Consider the following 27,575-nt stretch of genomic DNA (forward strand, 5'->3'; position numbering starts at 1 on the left):
ATCCAAAGCAGCAAGTATTTAACCAAAGGGAACCAAGTAAAGCACTTTGTGGCTAGAGCATCTTTAAAAGGCACCTCTGCTGTACAAATGAATCAAACTTGGTTAATTCATGACTCAGCCCCTTTATGAAGCTATGATCAAATTCTGCACCTCCTGCTCTCATTCACACTTTGCAATTGCTTAGGACATCATCGCCATCAAGTTGCAAGTTAGCTCAGAGCTTCAGCTAAGCACACCTCTGATTTTCTGGGTCTTTAACGATGCCTCAGCGAATGCTCCAGGGAAGAACAAGTCTGATCTCCTTCAAGTGGTTCCTGTGCTCCCTGTACAGCCCCAGGCTTTTGCTGCCAGCCCGAGCTAAAACACATTCAGTCACGCTTTATCCCTCGCTACTTCTCCCCCTGAGCTGCTAGAGCCAGCTTTCTGAGGCAGGCTGAAATGAGCTATGAGCACAAGATGTGGAGAAAAGCACCAGAGAGTGTGCCCTGATGGATGAAATCTGTGAATGTGTGTGAGGCGGTCATGACTGTGCAGCAGCCTCTACCCAGGGGGTGGGGGTGGCTGCTCCCCCCATCAGGCAGACTGCCGGGAAACCTCTGGTGTCTCCAGCAAGGAACGCCAGAGCTCCAGGCTCCCTGTGTGTGGGAGCATCTCCAATTTGATCTGTGGCGCTGCAGTGGGTACAGTCTGATTCTTGACATTTGCTAGACCTGGAAGAGGTTTCTACAGCAACCAACTTTTCAGCATTATTGAATGATGAATAGCCTCTCCTGCTTCGTCCTTCGAGCTATCCGAACACTTTCCATGACTGATTCATCCTGGAACAACTTCTGCTATTGATGTGAACTAGGCAACAAGCATTACAACCAAAAATTTAGCAGCAGCAAAAGTGACAGCAAACATTCATACCATGGTGCGAGGGTAGTCGGTGTTGCCTGCTGTCAGCCCTGGCACTGCAGGAACCACAGCCACCAACAGGTGAAAGTAACGCTGCCCAGAATTACTGCCCAGGCAAACAGTCAGGATGTCTTTGAAGATAAAGGCGAGATGAAAACCCTCCTAATGCCTAATCCTTTTAGTCTTTACTGTCCCAAGGCACTATTACGCTTCTAGCTGAAAAAGCAGTTATATAAGGAGACATTTTACTTTCTCAGGAAGTTTCTTAAAATGATCTGCAATAATAAAATGTCACTCTGGAAATTTGTAGAATGGCAGCTCGTAACGCATGACTACACCTTGATAGGAAGGGCATAATATATATCCTATCTCGAAATGCAATTACTTTTAAGTAAGCATGGTGTGTGCATTTGAAAAACACCCACACAGCCTACAAAGCCAGTAATTTGTAAAAAAGAAAAAAGTTTATTCAAATTCTGTTTCGAATAAATGTACAAACCATAGGAAATGTGCCCTGTGACTGCAGCAAGATGCAAACAAAGATTGAAAAAACAATTCTGTTAACAATGTTATACCTCTAACAAAATCTTATCCTCTGAAAGACTCTATCTGCAGAAGGCAACATTTCTCTAATTTACCCTATTTTCTCCCATTTCATACAGAAAGAATAGCAATTATCATATATTTAGAAGCACAGATAACTGAGGGAAATTAATTCTTGGACCCCAGCACTTCCATGCTTTAGTAATGGTATTTCCAATGGAAAGAATGAATCTCAGTGCAAATTTGACTTCAGAAAGAATGTAACAGTACTAAACACCTGGGTAAGCAAAACCAGGTTCTTTGTAAGAAACTCTACTTCTTGTACCTTGAATTAATCTGTGCCCTTAAAATCATTCATATATTTAATGCACTGGCTGGTATATCAGATAGGAGAGTGCTGAAGGGAATTAGATTAATCCTGCAGGTCAGAACCAAAGGTGATATTTCTTTACCCGGCATGTGACCAACCCACAGATTATTTTGCCTTCAGACATTTTGTGGATGCTAGAAGTTTACATTGGACAAATTCATAGAGAAAAGCATATAGAAGACTACTGCAATGATATTGCTTTTAGATCAGTGTTAGCTTCTGGCTCTGATCAAGATAAAAACACCACGTATGAAATCCTGGAAGGAAACTTCTGCAGAATGCCTGCGTATATCGCTTCAGCCTCCAATGCTGAATAGCAGCTCATGGAACATGTGATGCTGTCATTCTTTATGGGAAACAAGGGACAAACACACATTTAACCAGGAGTCATGGCCCATAGGTGGGAATTCATCTCCTGCAGCGGGATGAAAAAGCAAACCACAGTTCCTCTGTGTCATTGAACAGCTGAGATGGGTACAAACTGTTGGCAGCAAAACACAGAAACTCAAAAGCATTTTGGCAAAGTCACAGACCATCTCTGTGTGTAGCTAATTTGCTGTCGGATAAGAGTTCCCTTAAATTTTTTGTATTTTCCATCAGGAAAGATGGCAACAATGAAATTTAATCACTTCTGTAAGAGGTTTTATGCGTATGGGTACGAAGTGTTGTACAACATTGTTGTTATGGTCATTGCACTGTTCACTGCACAAGAGTCAAAATTACCAGCCACTGCAGCAGGAGGTGACAGAATAATCCAAACCACAGCAAATGGAAGGGAAATTAATCATGTTGAATGGTAAAACAGAATTACTCCAGATTGTAGATTACTCAGATTGGCTGAACTGAAAAAAACCAGAAGTGTTAGAACCTGCGGCTGAAAAAAACCTGTGGGACTTCGGAACAGACAGAGGCTGATACAAACCCCCTTCCTTCTCTGCACAGCCTCAAACAAAGTCTTGTGAGCCTTACCCAGCCCTTTGTGCCAAGCTGGAGTAGACAGGAGTTGTGTGTACACATATCTACAAACACACCCCATGCAACAAATGAACCGGCTAACTATATTTGAATTTTTAAAAATTACTATTGCTTGAACAATATTTACTACTTTTATAGCACAATCTACCCCAGGATACCTCCTGGAAATATGCATTGTAACACTTGGGATAAACCTGGAATAATAGTGACAAAATACCTGTTTATACCCCAATAAAGTGAAGAGTTATGTGAAATCCATCCCTGTAGGTTCAGAAATTTTTCATGGCAAACTCATAGTAAAATGCAGCAATCATTTCTTTTCCAACTATGAACAGGAATCTGAAAAAGGCTTCAGAACGCACTTGTGTTTAGCCAGTGCTTTATATCTGTCAGGGTGGATGAAATGATAAAACCCACCATTCAAAACTACACAGGAAGAATAAGGTTATATTTTGTATTTTAGGCTCATGGTGACATTTTATATCAGTATATATACATACCTGCACACACATATTTATAATGTATATACACATATGCATATATATAGAAAAAAACCACAGAACTAAGACATGCAGAATAAGAACTAGAGATGCTTATCTGTTCAAATACAGCCTCTTCTAACGCTGCCCATTGGCTTGGCCAAAAACTAAAATACGTGTAATATTTCTCCTTTTGGTGTTCCAATATTTATTGTATTTATGTTTCGCTTTAACTACTGGTAGGCCTTGAAGAAATTGAACTAAAAATGGTAGGAAATCACTATTTGAATTAATCTTAATCCCAGTACAAAGCACAACTTCTCAGCTGTTAACATGGCAACGCAGAACGTGCTTGAAGAACCTCCTGAACACCCTCTAGCTGCCACGGATCTGTCCCAGGCTGCACACTGATCGCCTGCTCTGTCTAGTGCTCTGACTCTCAGAAAAGCCAGTGACAAAAATGCAGGAGATGCCTCACCTAATCCCTGAGAAATGAGGGTACGGCCTCTCAAATCGAGGAGAGTTCAATGCTCGGTAACAGCGCTCACTGTTTCCTTGCTGTAACTCAGAGCAGCACGCGGACAAGGGGAAACAGCAGCCCAGTAGATGTACCCAAAAGCTGCTGCTCTCGGATGGGTTTTGCAGCTTTTGAACAGGGGAATCCATTGTTGAAGGCTGGGCAAAAAGCCTACCTTTGCCCACCACTGAAAGTCTTTTTACCCCCATTGCACCAACTACGTATTGCAGCCAAGGCGTTTTATACTAACCAGACTTCCCAGTATTCACTTTAAAGTTTCACAGCTGCAACAGGCTTTGCAAAAATAGAAAACAATTACATACAGTTTTAACATTACTGCATTACATTATTCCCAAAGGAATGAAAGAATTTAAATTATTCTCTTCTCTCTCTCTTATCTAGGAAGTAAAGTATTTCTTAGGCAGAAATACCACATCAGTAAGTGTAAAGCTATGTTATCTCTTTTTTGCTAATTTATTTCCTTCAGATTTACATAGACAAATGACTCAAAGACATCCGTATCACCCTGAGAGTCACACAACCAAGAGTGCTGAAAATCTCCATCATGCCTGAGAAGTACAGAATGTCTTCTTTGACCCCCCCCCAGTCCTCAGTGAGTACCAGCACGTCCACAGAAGGGATCACACGCATGCACCCAAGCTTCCTGGCTAGAGGAACAGCTGGTCTCAAAGGCAGCACTACCAATGCTTCTGATTTTATCATCAATAGAGTGGAATTCAACGTTTTTCTGACATATTGAACTCCTGGGCACTGGGTTACATGAGAAATTGAGTTTACCTTTAAGTTTCTAGCCTACATTTTTCTAAAGGAAAAAAAAAAGGCTATCCTAAAGCTATCTGGATCCCTTAAATAGCACATATTCTAGCACAGCCAAGCACAGGGACATAATCTACACATAAAGAATGAAGATGCCATTTAGGAGAAGGACTGTATTCTTGGATGCTGCAAGTCCAAAAAGGCTTGAGGGTCCCAACAGATGTTCAGAAGAGGATGGGCTCTCCAGTGATACAATGGCTAAGAGGGTGAAAGAAACCACCAAGAAGGGTGACACTGTGCTCAGAGGCGGTGTTGGTGACACTACTGCTGGCACCCTGCACTTGACTTGAAACTCTGTGCCTAGAAGATGCTATTTTGCCATAGTGCAATACCACACAAAGGATTTACTTTAGTCTATGCCACTGATCATACCAAAACTGGGCTGTGCCCACCATTCCTGAGCTTCGGTTTTCCTCTGAGCTATTTGTTTGCAACCTTGTGGAGCTGTCAGCATGGCACAAGTGGCCCTGGGACAGGGAGCAGCAGGCACTGGGCACAGAACAGTGTGCTCTCCTTCAGACGCCCCCCTCCCCCCCCATCAATGGAAACCCTGGCCGAGCTGGATGTGCCTCCAAGGGTCATTTGGTTCTTGCCTCACAACTTAGAGCAATTAACCGATGTGACTGTGACTGTATTTTATTGCAAATTAAACAATTGCACCCATTATGCTGTTTTGAGAATGTTAAATAACCGTGTTAGCTCTTGCTTTCTATCCAGCATGGCAATGACTTGCAGTCTTGACAGGACTTGTAAGAAAGAAGCAAATTTAAAGCCAGAATGGATGTAATTATCTGATCTAGGGAAAGGTTGCTTGAATATCATTTAAGAAATATTCTAAATACAAGGAGCCAGCTTTATCACATACTATATTTAAAACAACCCTGCTAATAAAATGGGATGTTTGCTAAGAAGAAAACGTAGAGTGCTGTTGCCATCCCAAAGGCAACATCTCTTCTCTTAGGGAAACGGCAAATTATTCTGGTGCAGTCTGTCATTCCAGGAATCCATGTGTTAGGTTCATCTTCTAATCTATTGGCAGAAACTAAACCTAAGTTTGAAGCCAGAGGAAAAATTTCTAGGCTCAATAATGTTTCTTGCTCGCAGTTTAAGCATCTGTAGCTGCATCTGGAATTTTTACATTGAGTGATATGGACAGTTAACAGGGCAATGGTACAATTAATTGAATTCTATTACCAACTTCATATAAAGGGTTCCTTATAGCATTTTAACTCCAAGAGAGATATGATCTCTTCACTCCATTCTGAGATATAAGTTCTTCAGAATACTTTATCTAAATGACAACACAGTCTAATAAAATATTCACACCAGTAAACATTTTATTTTTACTGATATTCTGTATGTCAGCACAGCTGCAGGACAGTGGCCTCTCCCTTCATTGCCTTCATGCAGGTTATGGATCAGCTTTCACTCGTTATTTAAACAAATAATAAAGCAACAGTTGAACCAACGCCACTCTGGAAAATAGACTCACAAGCAAATGCAAACCACAAATGAGTACCTTCTAAATGTAAAAATATAAATATTTTCCAAAAAACTGTTTCATAACAAAGTGCACAAACATGTGACAAGAACAGGTGGTTTTCCCCAGTTTTGATGAAATTGAAAAAGATCCATTATCGCAAGGAATAGCTGCCAAAACATACAGATCATTTGAGGAAAATAAAATTTAGAACTGAAAATGATGTGGCATTATTCACATTACAGCTGGCTGCTGAGCAGTTACCTGAGTTGGAACAAAGAAGCCATCCGCTCAAACCCAGAGTTTCTAATATCGAATAAAATTAAGACCATGACTCAACCTTAGGGCTGGCTCTGGGGCTAGTGAAAGCACAGAAAACCATGTGGAGGGGACTTTTTTAGGTCTTTGGTTTGATTTCAGCATAACCCAGTGGCTATTCAGATGTCCGTGCCATCCTGACAGCTGCCTGGAACCTACCTGGGATTAATCCTCCTCCTCAGCTTGGGGTCCCTCTTGGCAAGGCAGCTTAACAAGCTGGCCTGCAAATCCTGATAAAATGTCTGATTTCAGAAAGAGTCATAAGAAAAATTTCAGTCATTTGAAGTAAAGGCTTCCGTATTCAGAGAGCATAGGTCTGCCATCTTTAACTTATTGAAGATTCCAGGAATTACTAAATATTCCAGGAAGACAGAGAATTTAATAAGAATTGATGTACTTAATCTAAACCAACTTCTGCACATCACTAGCATTAACTTTGAATATACAGATGCAGATGCTTTTGTTATCTGGAATACCCTGCACACTCGGTCAGTATTTTTTCCCCCTATGTGGGGGAAGTAAAGACTTGTACTTTGGGATATAAAGCATAATGTGAAGCTGAAACAAGATCTGCAGTTTGAAACGTGGCAGTGATTTTGCCTCCCACTTGCCTGCAGGCTGCTGGATGCGAGCAGGGCACGACCATCACTTCAGCCCTTGTTCAGCACAGCACTGTGCTGGCACTGGTCTAATGCCAACAGAAAGTGAAACCTTGAGTGCTTTGATAAATTTAGGGATATCAAAGTAGTTCAGTGAGTCAGCTTTCCTTCTTACTGTACAGTGCACCTTCCTCAACAGCAGGAAAGCTATTAGGGACCATAGGTTAATTGTCTGGCTGAACTTCACGCCACTGTGAGTCACACTTTGCTTGTCTGATGAGGTTAGAAGCCAGTACAAGCAGTTGGTAAGACATAATGGCAAGAAATCACTTCAAGCAAGGGACATAAGTCATATTTTTGGTCATGCTCACAGATGTTTATTTCTACTTCTGATATTTCTCAGAGCAGAGGACTTGAAAAACACATTCCCTGTTTAGCTTCCTCCAAGCTGATGGGTATGTGATTCTCTGCAATTATCCAGGTAGAAATGTCAGCATGAGAATGCTCCACAGAAGCCACTATAAAAAGCAATTATTTGGAGGTCACCAAGAAGCCTGGAAATTCTGCTCCGTATCCTTGAGTGCCATCTACTGTCCTCCTGTCACTCAATATCATAGACGCAAATCTCCTGCTTGCAAAGCATTTCAGCTACCATGCCCAGGCTGCTTCTGACCAAGAACAGATACATCTTGCATCACAGGAGAAGCATCAGCCTGGAAACTTTCACTGTGGGAGTCTGGAAGGTGATAGAGCAGCACCTTCAGTGGCTTTCCCAAGGAAATAATTTGCTGATGAACACTACTACATATGCAGTAACCCCAAGGAAATCTGAACATGTGAGCAAGCGTGACTGTTTTCTTGGAGTTTAATGGCCACCACGTGCCATCCGCATGTGTGCAACCTGTCCCAATTAAAAGGCAATGCAATGAAGAATCCCTGTCCTTCCCTGAAACAGGAGTGGAACATAACTCATCCAGTATGTAAATAAGATCCAAATATTTAATTAAATAATTCTAATAGCAATCTAGAAAATACATGTGTTGCTAATCAACTCTGTAAGAATAACCTGCTGAACCACGTGAGTGTGCAAACAACCCCCAGGCTGCACCCAGAAGTGTACAGTTATCTCCCAGGATTCATGTAGTGGTACGACCCAGACTTACACTTTGGGAGAATTTTGCTGACAACTTTCTTTTAACTAAGGAATAGGATGTAGAAATGAGATGAAGCAAACAAGTGCAACTAAACTAGACCAGGTTGCTTGAGCTCTTCTTAGATCCTGCACAACAATTGAAAAAATAACATTTCAGTAACCTTTGTCTTCCAGTAATGTTTCAAATTCTGCAGTTTCCTTCCCTCCACAGCCAGACTTAATTACCCACCTGTCCTCAGCTTTTCCCCGTTGTCCCATGATACTTAGACGTTTCCTCATTTTGCCGAACTGTAAGAAGCCAAGACGTTCCTTTCACAGGCCTAGAAAATAATTTTTCACAGCAGGACTCAGTCTGGAAGCTTCAGCAGCAGATAAGCCAGACAGCGTGGTGCCTGCTGGAAAGCCCATTTCTCTGTCAGCAGCACAGGAGGCTTTCCTAGACAGCCCAGACACCTGCAGGACATGGACGCCAGCAGAGAACCCCCAGCGTGACCTGCTCCACTTCTATCACCACAAAAAAGTATGAACTTTAAAGGCTCATGTTTAATTGAACCTCTCTGCGGGGAAGTATGGGTGGAATCACAGTCCGGGGATATCTCTACATTAAGCCTCGGAGAGAAGGCGGCTTGTGGACCTCCCCTTGGCACGTTGCAGTATTTCTCCCTTTCTCACCTGCAGAGGTCTGCAGGCTAACTGCCTTCACTGGGGCGGCCAGGGCTACGGCCGAGAGGGTCAGCTCCTGGCCCTCCCCTAGGATTCCATTCATTCAAGCCTAGCTGGGAACCAACCTCCCACCTGGGTGTGATACTCAAGCGAAGACTGGCTCATCCCAAGCTCCCTCACCACGAACAGGGCAGGTCACCCTGTCACCAGCATCCAAAGCAACCCTGGGAAAGCAGGGGTCTGGGAAGGCTGCACGTGGCCGAAGCTGCACTGTCCCTCTCGAGAAACATGGGGCTTCTGTACCCCACTCACCCCATGCCTGCCTGGCAGAGCTGATACACCCTCAACCAGCCTAATGCAGTGTGATTTTAAACCGGCCCTTTACCCCAAGCAACAGCTTGTAAAACCACATAATACAATGCTAAGGATTTGCGTTGTTGTAAGCATTTTGTACACAACTTGTTACTAAGTAAAACTGCTCACTATTAACAGAGTCTACTAAAAAAGACTAAAAGTTGGAATAAGATTTAATCTTAAATGATGGTGCTTTCATCCTGCAGCATTTACAGCCTATAAGATACCAGATCGTTGTAAAACTGCTGCATGAGGACATGTAAGAGTCATCTCAGCCCAGCTTTTGTTTTTTACAGATCCAAAGATTTAGAAACACCTCAGACTGTGCCAACACATGTACCTTCATCCTCACATCCTGGAATTCAGGTGACATCCCTCAGCCACAAAGAAAACAATCAGGCAGCAACATCAATCCTGCCCGACTTTATGTCACAAATGCTGCAGGTACGCAGTTTTGAACCCTGAGAAGGTCTGTGATGGAAACAGCAAGGCAGGACGAGGTGATCCCGTTTCCCAGAACAATGTTTTGCCATGTGGAACGTGCTCCAGATGGGTAATGTCAGAGGCAAAGTGAAACTTCACATATGACCACCATCTGGGTACTTTTGTACTCCTTTATTTTCGAGTTTTGCAGAAATTGTAGGCCTATTGTAAGTTCCATTAACATGAAGTAGAAGTTTAATTTAATGTGAATAAATGAAGTGTGGGCGTACCGATATATTAGAAAGAATACTATTACCCAGAAAATTATAGTGGTCTCATGAGGTGGAAGAGGAAACTAAAGAAGTGATATTTAGTTATGTTATACCATGGGGTTTTTGATAGACTTGTTTTTGCTTTGTAATCAAATGCAATGTTATTTTATTATCATGGCTCTACTATTATTACAGTGTAATCTTGCACTTGATAACAAATCAAAACCAGTGATAACTATGATAATAAAATAATGTGTTAACATAGTCTAGAAAAAAGTCATAAAATAAGTGTTGCTGTAGATTTAGCAAATGTAAATGAGTAACATGGGTGCTGTAGTAGAACTAGTCACTCCCAAGATACAAGAGATAGTTATCCCAATATGGACTAGAAAAAGCTTGGAAAAATCATTATGGAAAGTAGGTAAAGAAAGATGTAAAGGGTATACTTAAAGGACTTCAACTTGGAAGTCATTTATCCTGTGTTCATGCTTGTCAACACCAACTTGCCCTGTTATATCAAATAACCTTGTTCTCTGTTGTGCATCTTGGATGGAGACAGGTAGCTATATTTTAACAGTAGATTCATGACTTTTGGCTTCTGCTGTGTTAAAACACAACCTCTCTTTCTATTCATTTCAGATCAGCTCATCAGAAGGAATCAACAGAAGCTTAACTGGCAAATTCGAAATTTTACCTAAAACTTCAGAATTTAAATAGCGGAGTGACAAGTAGTTACCATTCAGAGCAAACATGCAGACATAAGGACAGAGCTCTGCTGCCTCCTAAACCCATCCATCAATATTCATAGGTGTCAGATACATGTTTACGGTCTTCTGCATCCTAGTGGGTGCCAAATAGGTATGGTAAAAGCCTGTCATACAATTTCCATATCTCAACAACACCAAGACCTTTTGCTACAGCTGCTGCCTCTGATTGGAGATGCAAACAGGCATTTATAAAAACAAGCAAAACACTCAAAACTTACCTAAAATAAACATCGCCCCCAAAAAATTATACATCAGAAGGTAGAAATGGATTGGTCAGGGTAACAACTGGTCTGTTCCAATAACTCCAGCACAGCTGGAGAAGAGAGCCTGCTGCCAACATGTCAATGGGAATGGAAATCAAACCACCCAAAAAATAAGAGAATCAACAGAATCTTATCAACCGTCCTGCCTTACCCATACCTAAGAGTTGATAAAGGAACTAGGTATTTCATGTTTGTGCATCACTCACTGATTCGTAGTCCTGCACCTTTTTCATCTAGGAACCAAGACAGCATCTTGGAGGAGAGAACCACTCGCTAAACCCACTGCTGTCACTGTGCTTATCAGAGCTCCTGCAGGAAGAGTAAAGTTTTCCAACAACAAGACTTACTGCAACCAGAAAACACAGAAGCAGGAAAAATGGGATGTGTAAGTTGAAACTAATGCACAAAACCAAAATGTTGATATAGCACATATTGGTAATCATAGCCTAGGTTCTGAGACAGGCTCATCACACACAAATTCCCCTTGTCTCATCAGTATCTTTAATGACAATTTCCACAGAAAGGCTAGTGAAGATCCGTTCTGTTTCTTTTGTGAGTTGTCCATTCAGAAAGGGGTTGTATTGCATCAGTGAGGCAGCGTGCAAATTAGTGCAAGGCAGAGCAACTGGCATGTGGCCCCTCTTCTATCAATGTAGTTTCCATTTAATTACCATGTAAGCAGATGAATCAAATCATCTTTTTTCCTAGCACGTGCTGATAAAACACAACGCGGGATGCTACGCTTACCATTAGGTCTCAGGGAAGTGAACTAACCTACGAGGGTATTTACACATATTTTAATGAATATTAGACAAATATAGAACCAGAATTTCAAGGGATATGTCATGTGAATTCGAGAGAGGTATTAAAATCATAATTTGCTGAGTAGAATTTAATAATATCAATTCAACAGACAGATGTGAAAGGAAGTAGAAGAAAAATTGAGTTAATTCTGAGTTAATTGACCCAATCCTGGAAACATTCATAATTCAAACTAATGTATTACATTGACATATTTGCCTTACAGCATATCTTAGTGCTTTTCAGAGATTTCACCTTGCTTCTCTGAATTTCTTTCCATTTTGTGCGAAGCAGCTGTCTACATATGTACTGGCCTGCATAAAGGCAACGATTTTTCCATACTTTTGAGCTCAAAGGCTGGGTTGGCCCATTACATCCACCTGTTCTAAAAATGCAGTAGTCTGTTCCCCAGAGTCTTGGCATGTCACCATCACTCAGGTTGAGCCCTTAGGCAAGAAATTACGATGTTGTTGTATTAATCTCATAAATAAAGAGCATTAAGGTTATCCTACTCGGAAAAGAAATCATCTTATTTTCACAAAATGCTGCCCATAACACAATACAGTAAAAGCAACAAATGTGATAGGATGTACACAAATACACCAAACAGCAAAACACTGACGCGAGGCACCTATCTGCATGCAACAACAGACTTCCCGAGTGAATACAGGGCATAATTTCCAAAGAGAACAAGGATCAAAGAGTTCTGCAATTTTATGTTAAGTCAAGACAGAGCACAGATATACAGCTGACCGTCCTTGGAGTCCTTCTGCGTTTCCCCTTAATGTTCCCCAGTATCTGCAGCTGCAGCCAGCATGGGAAAATGAGCCGTATGCTAATCTTTCCATCAGACTACAAGTAGGACCGTCCCTGGAAATTATAACTGCTCGTTGGCAAGTGCTGAGAAACACATGCTACTAACTAGTTCCTCATCCCAGTTTCACTCTGCTAGGGTGAGTGAGAAGAGATAGCAAGTTCTTAGCATGAGATAATATGTTCTAGATACTCGGTATGTGAAAGTGTTGCTAGATTTAGCTGCAGTCACTTTCTAGGAGGGGAAGCAAGGGCTTTTAAGAGTAAGAGAAAACAGAGTAATAACCGGTAAGGGGTGTTCTGGATGGACAGAACAGATGAAGCCATTGAGATGCACTACTTTGTCACAGCTCAGGCCAGCCTGCTGTGGTCTCATCTCTATTTTAAATGCCAGGTCACATGTGAGGTGCTTCTAAACAGAGAATATTTTGTTTCCCACTTTCCTAAGTTAATTTAATGTTTGGGTAAAGATTAAGAGGAGTTGCTGTCCCTTTCCGCTCTGCTGTTCCGTGGAATTTACTATTCCTTTCTCTTCACCGCCCCCGCTTTTCAAATTTTTTGTTTTAAATAAAACAATCACACTGTTTACAAAAATCAATAGAAGCAAATGTCGGTTCACTGAGCAGATGCTGCTTGAGCACCAGGCTTCATGGTGTGGTTGGAGAGGCAGTGCACATTTTAACTGGGTCTTTCTCCAGATGGCAAACAGATTGTGAGAGCCAGGGAGGTCCGAGCTACAGCTGAAGCCAAACTCAGGTAAGTTTTGCAAAGCTGCACCTAGACTGGAACTAAGTCCCTGTAAGAAGCTGTTACAGGGAAATACATATGCACAATGACACAGACTAAAATAAACTAAATTTTGGTGAAATGTCTGCAATTCAGGTTAAATCCTTTCTCTTGATTTTAAAATTGAAGTTTAAGAATAGGGGATTAAACATACCTAAGGAAGTTTCTAGGTGGCCGTGTCTCACATGGCCCCAGCACCCAGAGGTGGTGCTGTTCCTCCTTCCAGATGAGGCTAAATCTGCCTGTGGGAAACACATTAGCTGCCTTCATTTTATTTCTTATCTCAGTGATCCGCCTGGTACCTTTATAAAGCAGCAAATTTATCACTGGAACAGTTTATCATCATAGGGTCTTTCTTTTTATATATAACAATTCTGCATTTCTCATTATCTTGTATCAATTTCTAGTTTGCTACAAAGCATGTAAGTTTATATTTCTTTTCAGCTAAACTCATAAAAGTTAATTACAATGAAGCAATGCACTTACAAAGCTACTACTGGATTAACAGGCTCCTGTCATAAAAAGTAAACAAAGATTCATGCATTTTAAAGCACATTTAGCTTCACTGATCTGGAAGCAAATTGGGCATGAGAAGATTGCACTGACAGCATTAAAACCACTCCTGTATTTAAACTGGCATCAGTACCCCTGTAAAACAGAAATGTAACTATACACACTCCAGGTTTTGGGGGCCTTACACCCCCTGTGAGTCTTGAAACCTGTTGCATCTTTCAAAAATGTTTAGCAAAAGGATGAAATAAAAAATGTAATTAGATCTAAATCTTTATTTGCATCAAATAACAGCATCTAAATGTGTGCCATTCAAAATCATTCTAATGAGTCATACTTGAATATAAAAGATTTATTTTGGATGGGCAGTTCTCAATTACACCAGGCAGGCAAGACATGCCTGTCCAATTTAGTGTCTTAAATATGAAAAATAGCTCCCTGATTGGATGCAGTATACGTGCCGTGTCTAAATTAAAAAACTAAAGGCCATATGTTCAACCAGTGTAAGTGGGAGTTAATCCACTGAAATCATCAAGAATATTTTAACATTTCCCTTCACCTCTCAAGAACCTGGGAGGAGGACAAAGATGCACTCTGCCGGTCTTTTCTGCCACATTCATGGGGGCTGCATCCAAGGAAATATCCTCACTGAGATGTCTGGCTGATATTTTTGCGTGGTTTGTGCTTACCTAGAGCTGCTTCCATGGTGTGTTTTAGGGTGATAACACATATCAGGCTGAGCTGTGGAGCTGGAAGTGGTGCAAAAATCTTGCCTCCACTCAGCCAGCACCCACCAAGGCTTTGTTACAGAAATATTGTATATGGGAGGTTTCTGCTCCCGTTAGCAATTGCTTCTGGCTTTATTTGAGACCACAACCTCAAATGGTTTAGAGATGATGGGCCTAACTGACCCAGTGATGACTTCTTATGCCCGAGTGAAGCTGCGAGATAGAAAATACTGATGACAGGTTCCCCTGGGTAAAACTGCAAAGGGGAAGCAGCCCAGTTCATCAGCTTTTGAAGGAAAGTTGCAAAGCGCATTTGCTTCCTCTGAAGTACAAAGGTACGTAGAGACTCTGCTTTTTTCACACTGCAGTGTTAGGATTTTCTATTTAAAAACATGCTTCTTGCAAGAAAGTTGAGGTTGGCAAAGAGCTGAATTTTTGATTTTGTAATAAGGTGCTCAGAGATTTGTCATGGCTTTCTGCTGCTACACACTGACACATACAGATCCTGGCTTTGGCATCCCAACAGCAGGCAGACCTGAAAGGAAACAGGCTCTGGAAGATGTGAGATATGACTGCAGGAGCTCAGTGTCTTACCAATACTTGGTAGCAAACAACAGGACACGGACACAGTGAGTCAGAAAGTCCTCTTTGCCCCTGTATTCCTGTGGGAGCAGGCAACTCTCCTTTGAATCTCTTGCAATTTCATTTTCCTATTTGGATCATGTTGCTCAGCAAACTATGATTTCTTTCTCTAAGGTGAATTTGCTTCCTCTGCCTCTATAAAATTTCTAATTTTTTAACCAAACACAATGAAATAAATAAAAAAACCTCAACAGTCCTAGCCAGCCCAGAAGAGAGGAGTTCAATCCTTTTCCAGCAGGAAACACAGAGGAAAAGAGAGGTGTCTTAGTGAGAACCAGCCTCACAAAGCCAATACAAAGGCAATCACAAGAAGCTTTTAATCCCAAACCGTACTAAGCAAGTAAAGGCCAGTTGATGTACACACTCTGCACAGACTGGGAACACATTTCAGTGCTAAGCTGAATGTTTCACACTGCACAACATTAGGTCATCTTACTTGGACAAACACCAGCTCATTTCTCTGACTATATGTACCATAAAGCTTTAACAGGAGAGCCGCTCGTGCTTTGTGTGACGGTGCTGAAATGTAATAAACAGCAATGCCACAAAGGGTGCTGCACTGCAGTGGCAGAATAGATTTCCTTAGACTCAGAGGAGAGTGGCAAAACATCTGGGACCCTTCTAGATGAAGGATGCTGCCACGGTCATGCCAAGAGCTTCAGTCATGACCAGGCTGGAGGGGTGTAAAGAGAATTGGAGGAGGCAGACAAGTGCTTTGGAAAACGCTCTAGCCTCTTTGAACTTGCTGCCAATGTTCCCAGTGACTTTAGCATGGTCAGCATCTCCCCTGGTGCATTTTGTAGGAAGCCATTCCCTAGATCCACCTGTAAGCACAAGGGGAAAAAATAATTACACTACTTTACCTATCAGCAGCCTGCTGCCACTGATCAAAACAAAGGTGGCAAGAACACATTTAGAAAATAAAATCCAGGGTGTCCTATAGCATTCCCATTTTTAATTTTTCTACATTTGGCAGGGGAGGAAAGGACAGACTTTTCTACTTCATGGCTCACCTTTAATCTCAGAAATATGGATTCACACTTCCATGCAGCATTTTCCAGATCAGCACAACTGATTTTGTTCAGGCCTTTCTGCAAGAGGCTCTATCTGTGAAAACGTCTGTCAAAACCACAGGGCAAACAATGAGTCCCAGCAGCATCCCTCGCTACCTGCGTAAATCAGGGCCACAAGCACACTCACCCGAAAAAGGCCAGAATTCGCTCTCAGCCTGGCAGTGCTGTAACATGCCAAGACAACTGAATGGTGCACACACAGCTTGCTCACACCTGACACCCACCACTGCCAGGCTGGGATGCTGGCACAGCCCCCCAGCCTGCTCAAGCACACCCTGCTCGAGTGCTTACGCGGGGTCTCCGTGGAGGTATGCCCCTTGACCTCTCCGGAGGAGTGTTGGTTAATTAAATCTAACACAAGCTGATTCAAAGGCTGTGCAATCAATAAATGCTCTGGCAGCCAACAGAAAGTACTCATGCAGCCTTCTCCATGACCAGCCCTCGTGATGGAAGCCACCAGAAACAGAAGCTGTTGAAAGAGTCTGTACTGTGTTCTGTGCTGGCCTGAGCAGCCCCAGCTCCATGGGCAGCAGCAGCATCCCTGGCAGGTCACAGGCTAAAAGCTCCATTAACCCACAGTAGGCAGAGTAGCTGGTCGCTTAACAGCAAGAGGTTAGGAGGAGCAAAACAGCATGTTTACGAATGTGAAATGTTTATTGTTCACTGGTGTTTTCTCCTGAAGCTGACGTATTGACAAGATCCTCTTGTCAATGTTAATGAACACAGGGAGGGTAATAAAGAATACCTCTGCCTACACCGAGAAGCAGGCTGAAGTCAGAGCTGGATGATATACAGGCAGCGCAGAGCGAAGAAATAACAAGAAAGAGGCAGGTGGTAAAAAATTAAATAGTAACAGTTCTGCCTCCGTATCTGACAGGAGAAATTGGTCTTCAGAGTCCCATAAATTGATGCTCCACAGTGTGGATTATAGCTGAGCTCAAATTAGTCATAAGGACCTGGCACAAAACTTCCAGGTCCTACCCATAGCTGGTTAGAAAGGTGCCATTCAAACTCTCTCTTCAAGCTGGTGTTGATTTATGCCGGGAAAAATCCCCTTTGCAACAGCAAACCCTTTGCTACATCATCCAGAGCTCAACAGTACGGGAAGCAAGACCTAAGGCAAGGAGTCCTCCGCTCTCCTCCTCAAAGAAAGGCTTGCCACTTGCAAGTGAACCCAAGCAGTTCTGAAGTGATGGGCGAGAAGTTTGTAGGAAACAGCTAATATGTGAGCTACTGTATCCTGGGAGCTCTGGCATAGCTGTCTTCGTTGCTGTTGGAGACGTGCTGAGCTCCTGCTTTGAGGGAAGGTGCTTGCTGACCACCAAAACCATCTCCTGTTTCCTGAAGGCTCCAGAGTGCTGCCCAGCTCCCAACACACACCTGCAAATGGAAGACTGGATCCCACAGCTTCATGGCCCTGGAGTGGCTTTTGTTGTTTGAACATGCTGGAGGACAGCATTTGAGATTCTCCACAGCGTTACAGGGTTGGAAATTTGATTTCGCTCAGCATTACAATAAGCGTGAGAACTTTCAAAGATTTTCACAGGGATCGAGTTATGTTAAAAAATACACATTTTTGAGACAAGAGTTCATAGCTTGAAATACAGTCCGATACGCCCAGTGATTATTATGTTACTATGGCTAAGTGTTTAATTCTCGTGCAACAGATCATCATGAAGCTGGCAGAATGGGGACTTGGACTCCCACATGCTGTAAAAATACTTCACCAGCAACGAGAATAATCCCATTCCTCTTCCAGCTTCCCAGGAGAAGCGCTGTAGACATGGATACACTTCTACAGAGCTCCAATAAAAAATGTAATTAGACGAAAGCACCCTGGGTGGTTTTATTTGCCACGACACGCTTGCCTAGCATGCTACGTGTTTCCAGAGCAGTGGCCGGAGAGAGGCCCTTGCTCCCCACTTTCCTGCAGTGCAAGGCATCAAGTGATGCTCTATGCTCCCACAAGCTACAGCAGAGCAGCTGCAGAAGAGAGGGAGCTACACCGAGTAAAGCGTTCACTTCCAGAGCATGTAATGAAGAATAACAACATTCATTTTCAGAAAGCAAGCGCAGAGCTGTACACCTCGTGGACCGTGACCTTCATATCCGTAACCGGAGTTAATCAAGCCTTGCCAACAGCCCAAGAGGGACACTTGTGCATTCATTATAGCCAGTTATTAACATACAGTTCACTTGTCCTACCTCAGGTGACAGATGGCCGTGCAGGTAAGATGGATATCAAAATATCACGGAGGCCAGGTGATAGTTACAGTTGGTTGCACCTATGCATGGTTGCTCCACAATACTTGCTCTGACTTTGGCCCCTACACGTGGCACACACGGCACTGGCTGGCGTTTGGCATGGCCGTGCGCTCTCCCAAGGGTTGGAGGAAAGACTCAAATCGTCCTGTCAAAGGGGGAAATTGCTGACACAAGGAGCTGCCTGCGATCCCTTCTTGTGGGGCACAGGATCTCCAAGGATGCAATTCAGGTGATACTTGGGGTGCACTACCAGCAAGCCCTGCCTGCTCCTCTCCCTCACAGTGTTCTGAAACATATTCCTGGCTGTCACGTCCCGCTTGCCATGATAATGCTGCAAATTTACCAGCTGCTGTTCCCGCACAGAGGCCTGCTAAGAAAGGAACGGATTTGTCCTGAGGGAAAGAAAAGAGCTTCCATACAGAAGATTTACAGTGGGTCCCACAGAATTTTTTTAGGAGGAATTTACAATGCAAGCCAAGGTTTTACTAAAGTCTGAATTTTTATGGGGCTGGTTCCTATTATATTAAAAGTTACAACCTTTCTAAATCTGTCCATGCAGCTGCAGCGCACACAGGAAAAAACAGCTCAGTTACTGATAGAGAACATTACCATCTGCCCAAAGAAGTGATGGTAGATCAAATACTGAACGCTGTTACAATTTAATCTACTAGAAGAAAGACAGATCCTGCAGATGTTAGGAGTGATGCAAAACTCCTTTCCAGAGGAGCCAAGTGCATTCTGCAGCACTTCCTGCTCTACCCAATTTTAGGTTGAGACACTACTCAGAAGTCAAATCCAACTCAAAGCAATGCTTTAACATAATTAAAATATACCTCTTAACTGACAACGGGCAGCAGAGACGACCATGACTTGCTTCCTTTAATTTATATAATTTATTTATGAATTGTTCCCTTGTTTGCAAGCCTTGAAACCAAAATCCATGTATTGTCTCAAAAGGATAAACACAGCAGAAAGGAAGCCAAGGCATAAGCTTGACCAGGAAACTTCACTGCCTCCTTCCTAGACCAGCACTTCACCATCAGTGCTGTCTGTGCGTCTCTGGTTTTATACAGCACAGCAGCAGCTCATCGTAGAGGAGGTGGAGATAGCAGCTCATCGTAGAGGAGGTGGAGATAACCCTTCTCCAGTTTTATGGGCTGACCAGTTTTGATCTTTCTCTTACTTAACCTGACGAGGACTGAAACTTCAAAGGGGCTTAGAAAGGAGTGTATGAAGAAGCAGCTTCAGTCAAAAGAACATTCCCAGGCAACAGGAACAATCAGTACAGATGTTACTAGTGACATGTTATTTCACTGAAAATAAAAAGTTTAAACACTGTGTTTCTCTGTCAGGGAGTAGCTGTGCCCACATGAACATCTTTTGTCACTTAACTGTATCCATGGTTTGGCACCATTTGTGCTTCCTTTTCATTCCTGGCCCATCCAATATTCTTAATTCTCTTTGGATTGTTACATGACCTCTTGGAGAGGAAGACAACAAGAAAATCAAATACCTCAACCCACCTTCACAAAGGACTAAGCCTTTTTCTACTCCCCCAACAATTTTTGTTTTGCATAGCTACTGCAAGACTGCAACATGCCTTCCAGAATACTGTCCAGGAGATTTTTTTCTATGAAATTGAGAAAATGAAAGACAGAAAGAAAGATAAGGTATTCATGCTAATTTCATTATATTAAATAATTATATTAACAAAGAAGTATTTATCTCAATGGAGAACACTGCACTAGTGTAATATACAACCTGCCTGTTGAGAAAGCCCTGGGGATGGGCCACTCCTTAAATGAAGCAGTGGAATTTCACCAATTAGGAAAAAAAAAAAAGTCCAAATGACTGTATCCATCTCATATTGGTGCTATTCTGCAAATATCACATTTGATTTCTCATCTCTCATAACAAAAGAATACAAAAACCTTGAGGAGATTTTCAGACAAGACATCAATAAAAAGACATATCAAACTAATGAGAAAGAATAACAAAAGGCTAGAATAAGTTAAATTCCTGTGAATTTTGAAAAACAATTCTGTCTTAGTAACAGTAGCAAGAGGATGACTCTGAAGTGCTACAGAGCACTATGGTCTTCATTTAAAGTGCTTTGCACTGCTCAGATGCTGACACTTCCCCTACAAGTCTAGCTTCCAGTCTTTGTTGTACAAAGTCCAACATTAAAAATTTAACTAAAAAATAAAATGAACAAGATAAAAAGCCAAAACCAAGGTATGGATAATCTCAGATGAGATCAGAAATGAAATTTAGAAGAAATTCAAGTGTATGGAGAAAAATATAACAATTAAAAGCTAAAGGCTTCTACCCAAAGTGAGTTGGAAGAGGCTGACGACACTACAAGTGATCAAAGTTAATCACTGCGGAGAAAGGGCATGTAGCATCACTCCCTCCTCTTGCTAGGTATTATCAGCCTCTCCAGGCCTGAGCTCCTGTGCTGATTTCAGGTCTTCAGCTTCAGCCTTTGACTTTCACTTGACCAGAAGCCACCAGTTTTCCACCAACGCACGATAAAGCTACATAGGATCCTAATGCAGTTTCCAAACGATCAAGCAGAGCATCACTTGTAGGGTGCAATACTTTCAGGGGTTCTGGAAAATCTGGCCACTTAACATTCAGCTGCCTCAAAATTTTTTGCAACCAGGGACCCATATTCAATGGTGTACAGAGAATATCCAAGAGACTATTTAGTATTCCCCCAGATCCCCTCACTCTAAGCTCAATTTAAACCTTGTGTAACAGAAGAGAAGCTTTTATACGGATCCAGGGCACGCCGTACAGTTTTCTTTCCCAACAGCAACACAGACATGCCACAACTTAATCCCATTTGTCATATTAGGTAAACAGGCAGTTGTTCCTGTGGAGAAAATTCAGTAGCAGGATACTCAATATCTGAATTGAAGTTCTCTATGTATCTAATAAGCTAGAAAGAGGGTGAACAATGACTTAGTATGTTTTTAGATTTTGCATAATTATGCAGGTTAGCTGAGGTTACAAGAAAGCTGTGGGGACTTCAAAAGAAAATAAGTGCTGCTGGATGAACACAGCGTAGCAGCCAATGGATTTTACTGACAGTAAAAGATAGACTAATACATGCTGTTGGATTTAACTTTCATTGCAGACATCCCAGTTACAAGGTGTCACGGGAGAGCAAAAATAATCCCATCTCTGAGTTTATGACACAGTGCAAGCAACCTAGGTGTTTCCATCTGTGCAAAGTCCAGCAGAAGAATGAAGTGTAGTGGTTACCCAATACAAACAGAAACTCATGCATTTAAAATTAACATGCATGAAAAATAATTTCTGAAAATAATGCAACTGCCACCTGGAATTTCGTGTGGTCAAGATGCAGCTAAGGCCATGACTTGGCAAGATTTTTAAAATGCTAGATATCTGAGTATCATATCATGAAATGCTAAACTGCACTGCTTCTCCCCTCCGAAGGGGGAATAAGCAGCAAAGTCTGCCACAAGTGCTCAGCACCACATAATAATGATCATAATTATCAATAATAACAATAATTTGGATGTACAGCTGCTCCAGCAGTTGGGGCTAACGAATGCTGCCTCTAAGACCAGCCTTCCTGGAAGCTGCACTGGGCTGCAGCTTTACAGTGTTTTTTGAAACTCAAAGAGAAGAGAGAAGCCTGGGCACCTGGAGTCACAGATGAGTGTGTTGGCCACTTGTTGGCCACGCTTTAGCATCTTGTTAGCAGCTGTGAACCCGTTTCATTAAGATGAAGAAAGTTTAGTACTGTCTGCAGTTTCCACAGAGCTGATGAGATCCTCCAGCATTCCTCCACTAGTCCTAGTAGCCAAAGAGCAGCCCTCTCTTCCCTGCCCATAAACACGAGAAGTAACGCAAGCGCACCACTGTTTGTCCCTAAGATGCTCCAGGGTGAGGAGACAATCTCCACGTGTTGTCAGAAGCTCCATTACATGCTGAATACGTGATGCCCTATCACACAAGTATTTTTAATTAATCAGAAGTTTCTCCATTGAAATTAAACCCAGTGTTAATTTCTCATTTACTCTCCCCAGTACATGCTGATTAATTAGCATACTAATCTGTTTAGTTCTTTGGGAATTGCATGCCATGGGAAATGTTCTAAATTGTCAAACGACACTCACCGATTAGTCCGAGAAATTTAAGAAAGACTAATTGATAAATATATCAGAACACTGACTAATTGTGAAAAATCCAGCATGATGCATCCTGCCATCCCTTCCTTTGTAATAAGATTCTTGAATTAACTGACAACTTGGTTTTTTCTTGTTTTAATTAAGAAAACCACTGAAAACCAGAAGTCTTTGTGGAGGGTGTCTATTCAATTTTCTGGTTATGCTTGAAGTGAAATCTACTTCATCTACCTCATTAGCTGAAAAGTAAGGAAATTAACCTACTCTGCAAACTGGAATTTATCATTGGGACTGAGAGAGCTGATGTGGAAACTTAAAAGCAACTTCATCTCTCTTCTATTTATTATATGTATTTTTTAAGGTTCCTTTCAGATTACAAAAATTAAAAGTGACTTCTACCGATCTGGAAGAGATATGCTGCATACATTTCTCTGTACAGCATATGGTAGCTTTTGAAAGAGTCCAGTGTCGTAATACATAGACTATAGAATGCATAGGGTAAAATATACAGAGTAAAAGTGACTGAACATCCACAGTTATGTCTCCAAGTAGTCCATGACCATGAATCTCAGTTACTCTCAGAGGAATTCTGCTGATGGTTGAATATTTGTCCCCTTAATCACTGCTACTGGTTTGTGTGCTACCATGTCAAACAGAACACAAAACCCACTAAAGCTTTTGTGTGTGTTTGGATTTTCTGACGTCTAGCTTTTAGACAACGAAATTAAGTGCCCCGTTCTGCTGGCCACCACGGCATCCAAAGAGCCTGCAGGCTGCTGTAAGAAGGACCTTCCGACCAAAAACTACAGCTCAAAGGAAACTAAGCCAAGAAACCTTGTGTTACCCAAGAGGACAGCTTTTTTCCTCAAAACCGGTGTATGCAATGGTGCAGAGATGCTACTAGATTAAACAGACTAGGGAACAAGTGATGGATGTCTGGAGGCTGTCAATTATAAAAACGGCATTTGTTAATGTTTTGGCTCTGCCAAGAGCCTTTCCTGCTGCTGTCTCGTACTGCTGTAAGAACTGGTCCACCAAGCTGAATATAATACACAAGATACCTGCCTCCCCTCCCTGCCAAAGCTAGAAGTAGGTGTAGGACTCTGAAATGCTTGATGACTCCAGCACACGTGAAGCTGAGGAAGACACAGCTGTATTTGGTCCAAGTTGTATGTAGTGATGAGTGACAGGTTTAACGGTTTAACCAGCTTTTCCTCTGTGCTGTTACATGTATGTTTTATTTATGTGAACCATCAAATGCTGAGGTTGTTGATGTGCCTTGTTAGTGTTATACCCTAAATGATTTTTCTAAAGGCCCACAAACGGGTATCCTCATGTTATGGTGGATTTCAAGTGGAGCAATACCCTTGACAAGCTCAGTCTTTTTCCTTTGGTCTTCTATCAGACATACTCAGTCAACCCGTGCCCTTTAACTTCTGGGTATCATACCAAGTGTTTATTTTCAGGATAAATTAGCAAATAATCACTTGGGAGAGGGGATAGACTTCCTTTACTCCCTCCGGCAGCCTTCTTTCCTTGCTGCTGGAGTGGCACATCCCTGGCTGCTTGCTTCCAAAATTAGTACCTTAAATAATATAGAAGAGTAATTTCACAGGAGTCCTATTTAAATCAGTCCACAAGGTCCTCTGAGTCTCTCTTTTCCCCAAATGGAGCTTTTCCTCCTCCCCTACAAAGCCTAAAGGCAATGTGCCTGCTTTGGTCCAGCCCAGCAAGGGCCACCAAGCTGGCCCAAGGGAGCCGTGCCAGCACCCAGCACAGCTCCAGTGGCCTCCTGGCTCCTCTGAATTAATAGCAGCTATTCTAATTTCTCACAATATTTCCACAAATTTTCCATGCCTGTTCTGAAATAATAACTTCTGCCAAAAAAAAAAAAATCTATTTAGTGCCATTTGCCTGCGGAGAAATGTTTGGGCCATCAACAGCTAATACTGGCGCTCTGATAGAAAAGTGGAATAATTACAATTCCTCTTCAGATCAATGATATTTACTTGCCTCTAAATATGCAGCATGCTTTACACCTTTAAACGACTTTAAGTAATAATTTTCTAGACAGAACAGAAAATCCATTTCCATTAGTTTCCAAAGACTCAGAAAGTATGGATGTAGGAAGATCACTTCCATAAATTCACCTTTTCAGAGTCACCCGGTAACCCAGAATTGATGCAAGTGCAGGTCAACCAAATAATTCAGTATTTACATGCTCCCTTTCCAGCTCCAGGGAGCCAGAGTAAAATGCTAAAAATAAAATACACACATTGTAATACAGAGAAGATTTAGAGATGGAAATATTCTGACAGCCCAAAATAAAAGGTTTTATGTATAAGATCTCAGTGGCTAGCTCTGTACCCAAATCACATACTGATTTAACTCACTGTAGACAAGTTATATAAGCTTTGGAATGATGTATTCTTGATCAACATGTTTTAGAAATGAATCTCTGTCTGAATCATTTAGGCAAGTGAAGAGTCACATAAATAACCATACATTTTACTTTATAGGACAGTAAACCAATCTCTAATCAAATTTGTAAGTAAACAGCATTATTTGTTTCCAAGAAATACCAGTATTAAAATACTTTTCAAAGAAAATCTGAAAAAAGACCAAAAATTATTGCTATCTAGTAAACACACATATAACATATTATATTGATACATGAATACATAAATACGATGATCAGAGATATAGAGGTGAACACAATACCCCTTTGTAATATCCAGGGATGGAGAGTCCTAATACCATACTGGGGAAAAAAAAAAAAGATTCCAAGTCTTAGACAGACAAGAAAGTTGGATGTGTGTGATATTTTACTCCTTTGAAGTGCTAACAGTGATTCTACACTTCAGGGCAGGAGCAACACCCTACTTCAGTGCAAACACACCGACCCTAATGTGGCAGGGGAGAAATCGATGCTTACACCTATACATGAAGATCTCAAAGAGTTTTGAAACAGAGGGCATTTCCTCATGTTAGAGATCAGTAAACTGAGGCACAGAAAGGCAAAATGAGCCCCTGAATGGCACAAGGCAAGCTCAGGTATAAATGCCAAGAGTGAAGGCTTTTATTTGAATGCCAAATCTACCAGTGCAAACCTCCTTTATCAACCACATTATTGCTCAAACCCCACTGATAGCAGTGGGAGCTCGAGGACTGATTCTGCCCTGGCTTAGAGCTGGGTCAGTCAAAACCACACTCCTCAATATTTCCCTAAGCTCTTGTGTCCCAGCTAATTTTGGGGCAGCCCAACCAGAAGGTGAAAGCTGACTCACTGTTGCAGTGTCTCCGAGTGGCCTCAGCCAAAAAAAAAACCCCTGACGCTGGTACCATTCATGGGTCATTCCCAACAGCATGGAAACAAGTTCTGCTCCCAGCAGAGCCTCACCTTCACCCAGCAGAGCACGAACCTCAGCACAGACCCACAACAAAGTCCACACTGATACTCCCCAAGCTACCAGCACATGAAAAACCGGACAAAGCAGATTGCTGCAGCCCGGGATTCCCTGCAAAAGCATTCAGTCAAACAAGGAGGGAAGCCACTTACCGTACAGGACTGTAATGAGCGACACGGGCATGACCAGGATACCCACCAGCATGTCTGCCACCGCCAAAGACATCAGGAAGAAGTTTGTAGCATTCTGCAACTTCTTCTCCAAGGACACAGCCATAATTACCAATATGTTCCCCCCAATGGTCAGCAGGATGACAACCAAGATCAGGAGGGCTGGCCAGTTCTTCTCCCTCACGGACATCCGAGAGACTTCGCCCTTCTCAGAGGCATTAAGAGGATCAGATGTAGACAAACTCTGATTCAGAGTCAAATTACTGCTTAAGGACCAAGCCATCAGACCGCCATGCAAACTAAAATCCAGCGTAACAGACACTGTCGTTAAGCTGAGTAATATTCCAGGGCTACTTAAAGTGCTCATCGTCTGGGACTGTTTTTTCTGTCTCTTAACCGTGCCTCAGAGATGACCCCTTTTCCAAATTGTGGGTCCAAGGCAGATGCTGAACTTCACAAAACCTGAGCCAGAAAATCAATTGATCTTCCATAGTGAAACAAGCCTTACAGAGGTTAGCGTGGAGCTCTTCTGGTTTCCTTGGGTGTGGTGGAAGATGACCGCTGACTGGCACCCTCGAGAGAAAGGAGACTTTGCAATCTCCAGCTGGTTTCCAGGTCCACCATCCTGAAAAGGAAAGAAAAAGTATATTCTTTACTGAAATCACAGTATACACATCACCTTCTTTATCTCCATGCAACTGACATTCTTACTCTCTCCCTTCCTGCTGGCTAGGATGTTCTCCAGACTGCAAGTAATTTATCTTATGGGTGCAGACTATGCCTACAGTTATGGGGGAGAGAGGGAGAGAATCACATCAGCCTGCTCTGGTTGGTTAAAAGCTGATTATCGCTAATTAAATGTTTTGTGAAACCTGCAAAAGCAAGTCTGAAGAGCAAAATATGTTTCAATTGATAGCCACTTCACAGGTACTCTGTTGGTGTGTAAAACAGTAATTGCATGAAATCCCAACCAATGCAGACAACGCAGCCAAAACACCGCGTAAACCATCTCCTTAAATGGAAGGGTTTGGATATATTTTGCATATTCTGAGATAAAGCGCAGGTGTTGTAAAAAACCCTCAGATGTTGATGATTGACTGTCTTATACTAAGGAAGACATCTTTTTTATTATTTATTGGGAAATCAATGGTGAATAAGATGCAATATATATTAGGTAACATTATACGATGCTATGCTGTCAATGTCCCCAAACAGGTAATAGAATTAAATGAAGAGAAAGGACAAACTTTCATAAAAACTGACCAGTTATTTCTGCTCTTCTTCACCCATTTTTGTGCTGCCGTGCTTCC

At 42.1% G+C, this 27,575-nt stretch overlaps 1 protein-coding gene across 1 annotated transcript in view; it reads right to left on the reverse strand.

Annotated features, from left to right (window-relative positions):
- The window catches only part of HTR2C (5-hydroxytryptamine receptor 2C), a 95,589-nt gene that overhangs the window by 18,943 nt on the left and 49,071 nt on the right, over positions 1–27,575 (reverse strand). Inside the window, exon 3 of the mRNA XM_056359792.1 lies at positions 26,248–26,890. Within this exon, the coding sequence (XP_056215767.1) occupies positions 26,248–26,632 (385 nt within the window). The 5' untranslated portion in view covers positions 26,633–26,890. The remainder of the gene's footprint in view (positions 1–26,247; positions 26,891–27,575) is intronic.

The sequence above is a fragment of the Falco biarmicus genome, chromosome 14, assembly GCF_023638135.1.
Source record: "Falco biarmicus isolate bFalBia1 chromosome 14, bFalBia1.pri, whole genome shotgun sequence".
NCBI lineage: Eukaryota > Metazoa > Chordata > Aves > Falconiformes > Falconidae > Falco > Falco biarmicus.